This window comes from Branchiostoma floridae, chromosome 14 (genome assembly GCF_000003815.2).
Source record: "Branchiostoma floridae strain S238N-H82 chromosome 14, Bfl_VNyyK, whole genome shotgun sequence".
Lineage (NCBI taxonomy): Eukaryota > Metazoa > Chordata > Leptocardii > Amphioxiformes > Branchiostomatidae > Branchiostoma > Branchiostoma floridae.
In genome coordinates, this window is record NC_049992.1 from 19762558 (window position 1) to 19771923 (window position 9366).

The following is a 9366-nucleotide window of genomic DNA, read 5'->3' on the forward strand; positions in this document are numbered from 1 at the left end:
GGTAGGCCGGGACTCCTACTTGTCGCCTTTGAATTGGCTATATAATCGATGTCCTGTTACGTTTCAAAATTGCTTTGTATATATCAATAGATCAAACTACATTTTTGCTTGAACATATTGACAATGCATACTAGTAATAGGTGTCTCTGTTTATGTGCAGTTTTTAAAAGTCGTTGTAAGAACACAAAGTCCGCTCCTCCTATTGCCTGCTCAGGCGTGTCCACAGAAGCTTTTGAATAAACTATGATGTGACAAGAAGTCAAGGAGTGTAGTTTTCAAAATTCATTGATTGAAGAGTACAATTGCCAGTAAGACTAATGAGAGTCTACCCCACACTTTAAGTAGCTTAAACGAAGCTTAAATAAATAGCTTTAAACTATATTTAAGGACGCTTAATGGTATCGTATATAAACGAATTAAAATGCAGAGTAAATTGATGGTTCTTTTAGTCAGTATATATCTATAATGTGTTGGCAAAACTGCACAAATTACTGTTATATCTTTAATGCATAGTTAAGTGACCTTAAGGAACAAGTAAAGTTACTTATATCTTTAAGTGAACTTAACGATTTTCTTAAATGTGTCGTAAAGATTGACTTTTAGTTGTGGCATTTCCGACTTCGTAAATGTAGCTTAAAGATAACTTAATTATATTCAAATGTTTAAGCTTCATTTACGAATCACATTAAGTATGCTTAAATATCCGATTTGGTGCAGTGTTCCGCATTTGTTTGTTTCCCCCTGTTATATAATAATAAGTGGGACAGTCCTAAGGTTGTGTGTTCGATGTGGTAAACTGTTTTGTACTGCACTCAAAGAAAACAGAAATACGACAAGTGAGACATAAACGTGACATCTGTCAAATACTAGTAGTTCAAGGGGGTGTGTCTGTTGTGTTTGTGGGAGGTTTGGTAGATCAATGAATCTGACATGGCTATTTGCTAAATCAATGATCTTTAATCTTTGACCCTAGCTAGAGTCATTTAGATTCCTTTTGGGAATGCTACAGTAATGTTAGATAAGAGTCTAAGGCCACCCTTGATTAGAAAGCTTAGAAAATTTGAAACAAAAAATGCGAATCTTTGAGGAACATGCAGCAAGTCCCTCAGTTTATAGCTGCTAATAAGTAATATCTATATGTGATATCAGTGGTTGGTTGGACTGCTAATTGCCACGAACTGACAAGGTTGGCCAATAGTTGAATGTATTTTAAAATATATATCTTGAAACAGGTATTAAAAAAAATATTCCCCTAAAACCAAAGAAGTGAAATGTTACTTTTTGACCTGTCTTTGTATTGTGTCTCTGCATTTTTCAATATAATATTCTGAGATCTGATAGTGTCAGTGATTTGATAGTATTGCATGGAATACTTAGATACTATTACAAGTAGTGTTACAAGCAAACAGTTGGATAAAGAAAACATCCGAAGCTATGCTATCATTGTAACTATTGTTTACATGCCTTGTCCCTCACATAGTTTTTTTGTTGTACACTGTTGTCTGTTGCTGTCATTATATGACAAACAATATCACTATACAATTTGCTGCCATAATAGTACCTATTCAGCACTGCTGTTTTTTGTTGTTGTCTGTGTGATTGTCTCAGGGTTGCAAAGCAGTGTTGGTAACGGGGTGAAGTCTGCCATCTCTGCAGCTGATAGTCTGTGTAACACAAACTCCGCTGTCCAGGGCTGTAACTGGCCCCTCCCTGCTTATTCTAGGGGGCCGGTGGATGTTTGGGGGGCTGCTATAAGCAAGATTTAATCAGATTCAATCAATTTTTTAACACTGCATCTTTTGTAGGGTTCTTCTAATGTCTATTATCTACTGTAGAAAATTACCAGAGTTCTTCTTTTTCAGTTTTATGTTTTCACTTCCACATTTTAAAAGGCTGTTTCCCATTTGCTATGTCCCTGTAGTATGGCTAATATAATGAGGGAACACATGTCATGACTAATCAAATTCTGTCTGTATGTCCTTAATCTATTATTTAGAGCACGTCTGTGTTTTTGGCACACATGTGGAGTTTAAATCATAATTCTTCTGTCTCTAAATGTTTTCGGATTCCAAGATTTAAAAAAAAATCAATTCCATGTTGATTATACAGTAACTGTTACTCACAAGTAACTGGGTATGATTTTGGAACAGTCAGACATAGAATAAACAATGTTACCAACATGAATTCAATTTGGAGGAAATGTTTGTCGATTATCGTTTCTACGATAATAACAAAAGGCAGTTTTTTCTTTGTTTCATAATACTATCAAAGGAGTCAGACATTTTGCCAAAAATACAATGGTGGTACATTGATAGAAATCTTTTGAATTAAAGCTAAATCCTTCAATAAATGACAGAAGGTGCTACTTATGATCTAAGGTAAAATATTTATGATACACTATATCATATAAAATGTTTATGATACACTTTATCATAAACATTATGCCATATAGCTATAACTAGCATAGAAAATTGCCTTTCAAATGCAGAAGCGAAAACATGACATTAAAAATCTCAGGTTATCTCCCAGATACATTGTAAGAGACCTTGAAAAAAAAAAAAACTTCAAAAGATGTTGAATTTCTAAAAAAAAGCAAGGCAATCGGAGATGGCATACTTCACCCCATTACCCATACTGCACTCTACACTAGGGCTGGGTACCGGTACGGTACAAAACCAGTTTTTCTTATTGGACCGGTCTGGAAAAACCGGACCTGAAAAAATTTGGTGAACCGGATGTTGGACCGATTGGAAAATGAACTGATGACATGATCAGGAATTCACATGTTTTGGGGCTTACCTGTTGAAGAAAATAACAAGAGCTAAGTAGAGTAGAGTCTATAGTCATTTCTACCAAGTTTTACTGTCAATCGTGCAGGGGCAGTTAGCCTTGTAGGGTTGTAAAACGCCAGTGGGAGTCGAATACTCCACAAAACAGATTTATTTATAGCGAAATGGACCATGGTTTTGAGTATCATCCATTCACATACTTTTTACATACATTTTTTTACATACTGTATCCGGTCCAGGTTCAAGTCCGGACCTGTACCTGATCCTCTGGACCTGAACCGGACCTGGACCTGAATTTTCTGTACCGGTACCCACCCCTACTGTACACCACACAAAGAACAATAGTGCTATGTATTTTAAGTGTGAATAATACACACAGTTGTAGCTCTTAAGTGCAGGGAAGTGTTTAAAGGAAGTGCCTAATCCCTACATGTTTGTCTTCCATCCCCACAGAGCCTTGACTATGACTGCTGTTTCAATGAGCCATATATCCACATGCTAGAGAAACAAGACTCCAGAGTAAGGATGTCATTTGTTGGAACCATTTTTTACATCGTACAGAGTTGTATATAAAGTTGTTACCAGTACTAGGTTATTTAGTTGATATACAGATTTTGTCTGAAACAATTATATTGTTGTTAAATCTTTCACATGCTATATGTATTTGTTAACCCTTGTCCTGAAAGAACAGCAATTTTGATTGCAGAAGATATCATTTTAACATGGTCTGAGAATAAAATCTCTTAATTCTTATGATGCAAATTAAGTATAACCACCAATACATGTATAAATGTATTCCCAAGTGCAGTAGACAAGGTCTTGTATTGTCTTCCTCTTTATATGCAAAAATACCTCGCTAGAGTCGCTACGTATTGTCATCAAGATATACTTTTTTCTCTCTTCAACAGACGAGTAGCAGAAACGAAGCTGTACGTTGGGTGGTGACGTTATTTGTAGGAATTTTTACTGGGCTAGTGAGTACAATTTCATTATTCAAAGATTATTGGAGATAAGGGGTGTAAACATATATGAGATAAACTATGGTCTGTAACTGGAACTGTACACATGTACTTGACTGTACTGCTTGTTTATTCTCATACATAAGCCATATAAAATGTACTATTTCATTTGATTAAAAAAATAGACACCATAGCCAGTTGATCAGATGTAATTAATAGCAAAGAGTTGCTAATTAAACTTTGATATCTTTAATGACATACATATTTAGGTATACCAATATTGAATAAATGTGGTTCAGTTTTAGGTATATACCCCTTAAACTCACACCATATTTGGTTGGCAGGGGCACATCTTATCATTACATTAGGCCATTTTATAGGATCTTAGGCCTACAAAGAAAAATGTAGTGTTTCCTGTTTTACTTTTAGTCCTGAAAAAGTAGGGTCAGTTGGTAGGGATTATCTTCTTTTTTTTCTTTTTCTTTTTCGGCTGGCCGAACTCTAAAGATTATATTGTTAAAACAGTTGAACAGAGTAAATTGAAATATATTGGGACACTTGTCTTTTAATGCCAAACTTTGAATTTGTGCATAATACTTTTTTTAATAGATACATTTATCCTCCATTACTTTGGGCAAGCAGTGTTTTTACTTTAATAGGAAGCAGGCTCATTGGAAATGAAATTCTCACTGGAAACTATGTGTCTACTGCCCACCCAAAAATGTCTAGGGTTGGCAAATTTTCGAGGGTAGGTAGGGAAACAACATTTTGAGATTATTCTCAGGTACTTTTCCTTACCTATGGTATTGTACGGTCCTTTGATTCTTCTACACTCTAACTACGGGACTTTTCTTTTATTTGCAGGTTGCACTGTTTATAGATGTTGTTATCAAGGAGCTAATGGGACTAAAAGTTGGCATTGTGAAAAACTGTATCCTTTTCAACTTGGTGATGTACAAAGTGGTACCCAGTCAGAATAGAATTAAAAAGGGTTAAGACAAAAGGTAGACACAAACCATTTTTCTAGGCCAAATACAAATGTAGGCACTGGGTAGTTATTTTTATATCACACAGCAGGTTGTATTTATATAATGTATACGTTTGATATTAGTATTCTGAGTTTCTGACCAGTCCATATTTTATGGTATGGCTCGGGGCTTCATAGTTTTATGCATTCGCCAAATGTTGAAAATCAAAAGTCAAAATTGCCCGTACATCTGTGCAGATGCTTAGGGGTGGCGCCCATCTCCATTCTGAGTGGCCCTTGGGCCACACATGTGCAAGCCACTACAGCAGGGGGCTGGTCCACTGGTAAATTGCCAAATGATTCAGACTTATTTGTGTGCGCCACTGTTGAAAAGTCGAACAACTGTTCTCACACCTCGAAAGGGTATACCACTTTGTAAGGGGCAGTATAACCCCGTCGTGTGTAAACATGTGCGAACATGTGCGATCACGTCGACCGATGATGATGATGATGATGATGATGTTCTCACACCAAAATGGCACAGCATTGGTTCTTTAATTTGCAGTACCTCAGCAGATAAAAAATACTCAGTGTTGTACTCTACCTAGACCATCTGTCAGTCCCCTTACCTGCATTTAGCCCTTGGGAATTTGTAATATACTATTAACTTTTATTCATCATAGATTGGTCGTAAGAGTTTTCTTTTTTTTACACAACCAGTTTTTCTCACCTGCTGATGTTTCGATGTCTGTCAGACATCTTCCTCAGAGCTTCTAACTCAGCCCCATTTGGGATTAAGTGTTCTTGCCGCAAAAGCGCCACCTACATCGGCTACATATAGCGGCGAGAAGCAGAACTCCAGTTAGAAGCTCTGAGGAAGATGTCTGACAGACATTGAAATGTCAGCAGGTGAGAAAAACGGTGCTTGTGTAAAAGAAAACTCTTATGTCCCATGATCTACCAACCTGATGAAACTATTTTCGGATCATATAGATTCGTTTTAAGTTCAAGGAGATTGAGTGGCAAAATAGCTTGTCTGCCATATGAAGTGTTCCTCCTTAACCAGATGTGTACAGGTATAGAGTTGTTGAGTGTGAAGGGGTACCTGGTTTTATCACTCCTGGTACTCCTGGCATTCAACTTGTCATTCACATTCATATCTGGACTCTTCACTGCAGCGGAGGTAAGACAAGACTTTCGTAACAAAAAAATCAGTACTTATTTATTTATTTAGTAGCAAATGTGATAAAAAAAAACATTACACCAACTCTCAGGTTAAGGCAGTACTGTTGATACAATTTTGTATATGAAAATGAAGAAATAGGGAGTCAGAAAAATACAGACTATTAAGAAGACATGATTTATAACAGTAGTAGTACCTATTTAATAGTCTTTAGTTAGATATTATATTCGGAAATAGGTACTATTTGACTGTATCATTTTGCAAATCTCACTTGCCAGTACTATTGGACTGTACCATTTTGCAAATCTCACTTGTCAGTACTATTGGACTGTACCATTTTGCAAATCTCACTTGCCAGTACTATTGGACTGTACCATTTTGCAAATCTCACTTGCCAGTACATATATCTCATGTCAGATAAAACTTGAGATGCTTACTACATTTATTAGTTTTTTCATTCATTTATTGAATCCCTACTGCCCCCGAGGTGTCCCGAACAGTGTAATTTGTTGCCCAGAGTAGAGGCACTATAACTATCAATAGCTGCTCTAGACTTGCCACTGCACAAAATAATGCTATAGCTTACATGTACATACAAATGTATATGTTGGATGTTTGTTCTGTACTGGTACAGTGTTACATGTACCCAAATGATGTAATTTGGTGCCCAGAGTAGAGGCACTGTGACAAGTAGCTGCTCTAGATTTGCCACTGTACAAAAGAAAACTATAACCTTACCTACATGTTAGATGTTTGTCCCATACAGCCCCTAGCAGCAGGTTCAGGTATACCAGAAGTGAAGTGTTACCTGAATGGTGTGAAAGTACCCAGAGTTGTACGACTATTAGTACATGTACCTTCCATAGTTCTACCTTACCTACATGTTGGATGTTTGTCCCATACAGCCCCTAGCAGCAGGTTCAGGTATACCAGAAGTGAAGTGTTACCTGAACGGAGTAAAGGTTCCCAGAGTTGTTCGACTCTTCACCTTGGTGTGTAAAGCTGTGGGTGTGCTCTTCAGTGTAGCTGGAGGTAAGGACCTCATTCGTCTTATCATGAAAGCTTATCTGTGTTGGTACAGTAATGCAATTTATTTTTTGATCAATTCTTCTAAAACCAAGGTGTACACAAATTTTCAACGACCACTGTTGCCTTCTTCAGGACCATTATCATTGAAATACTGATGACCAGTCACGTCAGAACGTAAACTTGTGAGAGTTACAGACATGTGATCTTGCAAATACATGATGTCAGCAATTGGTCAAATGTGTCTGGACACTGAACAGGACTTGAGTCTGTACATGTAAGAGGTATACATTGTAAGTTAGGATTTATATGTCTGTGGTCACGATACCAGCCTCACTGCCTAGTGCCACAGTATATTGTTTTGTTACAACCTGAATAAAGTAAAGTAATTAGGCTATGTAAACCAGGTCAGTCTAGCCATCCCTGAACATGTATGGTTGGTCAGGGCTCGAAATACATTTTTCTCCATACCTGCACTGGTGCAGCTAACATTGAAAATTACCTGCACCAGACAAATTTCACCTGCACCACTCTGAATTTAGGAAGTATGGATCATACTAAAATTGTTCAGGAACCAGTGCTATTTGTTTCTTTTATACTTTATATGTAGTAACATTCAATACAGCTAACAACAATCCACATTACACTTACATGATATGACATTTATGTATAAGACCCAGTTCTTGGACCAGTGCAAGTTAGGTGCAGGTAGACACCAGAAATACCTGCACAGCTCCAATTTCACCTGCACTAACCTGCATATGCAGGTGGTATTTCGAGCCCTGTTGGTGTTGTAACCTTCCTGCCACATTTGACCAATTGCTGACAACATGTATCTGCAAGGTCACATTATTTATTATGACATACAAAGAAGCTCTTAATAATGAACTTTATTGCACGACATTTGTACATGGTACAATGTATGGCAATAACTATTACATAAAGTACAAAATAGAGGTATAGAATAAGACACTTAATATCCTAATTAACATAACAAGAAGGGCTAACACAAGTCTTTGATATAGTGTTACAATCGAGTTGGGCTAAACATGTGTATCTGCAAGGTCACATATGTCAGATCCCTCGAATTTACGTTCTGAAGTGATTGGTCATTATTATTGGTCCTGAAGAAGGCAACAGTACTAGTGGTGGTTGAAAATTTTATCCGTGTGCAGGGCTCGAAATACTGGGTGCATGTGCACCCAGGTGCACCCAAAATTGGAACTGTGCACCCAATTTTTTTTCGGTGGGTGCACAGGGTGCACCCAAATATCTTCTTAGGTTTATGTATGGAAAGATATCAAGTATACTAGTATACATCATATTCTTGACATCTAAGTGTTAGAAAGATAATAAAAATGGCTGTCATGTTACTTGAGAATTAAGAATTTGATAGCTTGTAACTAAGTTTTGTTATTAGTTTTTTTTTTTTTTCACATTCTACTTAGATTTACATGTAAGTGGTGCACCCAAAAATTTTTTGGTGCACCCAATTTTTCAAGCTGGGTGCACCAGTGCACCTTATCCCAAAAATGACTTTCGAGCCCTGGTGTGTACCTTTAGTTGGAGGAAAGGAAGAAATTTTTTTATCAAGATTTGTTTTCAGTAACTGTAGAACTTAGAATTTTATCTCCCTGACCTGAAGTCCTGTCTAGTTCTTCTGTTTTGTACTAAGACTGAGTTGCTTAATATTATTTTGTGCGCAGGTTTGCTGGTAGGGAAGGAAGGACCCATGATCCACAGTGGAGCGGTTATAGGTGCAGGTGTACCACAGGTGAGTCTATTACCATATAATACTTATTATGAAAAAATTATATACCTGGTTGTCCACCAAACATGTAGCTTTTACCATGATTGTTATGTAGTGTATGCGTATGTGTACAACACCAAATGTGTTGTTGCAGGTAGTCCTAAAAGTAAAATGTGTTTTTTTTTCAATGGCATTGGAGATTTATTTTCTACATACACAATGATTACTGTAACATACAGTATGTACTTATCAGGGGATATAGCCATTATTTTGCACTTCAATTAGTAACTAATGCTAAGATATACTATTCGATATATGTCCTGATTATACTTTTAAAGTTCACTTGTGCACTGTGACAGAGAACCTTCTGAAGTTTTAACCTTTCTTAGTTCCTATAAAATATTACAACCAAGTTAGATATCTTGTCAAATAACTTTATAAAATATACTTAGTAGACTCACCATTGCAATGTAGATCACTGCATGTACACTTGTAATATGATTTTTTAAAATGAAAAGTGCTTCTTTTATCGACTATTGACCACTCCTCTCTCAGTGTTTTTTATTTCTATGAATATTTTCGTCTTGCCTTAAAGACCTTTTCTTGTTTTGTATTAGTTCCAGAGCTTTACTTCAAGAAGATAAGTTTGACTTCCCTACTTAGGTCTGATCGGTAAGTGCTCTGCTGTTTCT

At 36.7% G+C, this 9366-nt stretch overlaps 1 protein-coding gene across 1 annotated transcript in view; it reads left to right on the plus strand.

Annotated features, from left to right (window-relative positions):
- The window catches only part of LOC118430500 (chloride transport protein 6-like), a 43628-nt gene that overhangs the window by 11253 nt on the left and 23009 nt on the right, over positions 1 to 9366 (plus strand). Inside the window, exons 3-8 of the mRNA XM_035841410.1 lie at positions 3243 to 3308; positions 3698 to 3763; positions 4613 to 4679; positions 5792 to 5898; positions 6804 to 6930; positions 8631 to 8698. Of these exons, the coding sequence (XP_035697303.1) occupies positions 3243 to 3308; positions 3698 to 3763; positions 4613 to 4679; positions 5792 to 5898; positions 6804 to 6930; positions 8631 to 8698 (501 nt within the window). The remainder of the gene's footprint in view (positions 1 to 3242; positions 3309 to 3697; positions 3764 to 4612; positions 4680 to 5791; positions 5899 to 6803; positions 6931 to 8630; positions 8699 to 9366) is intronic.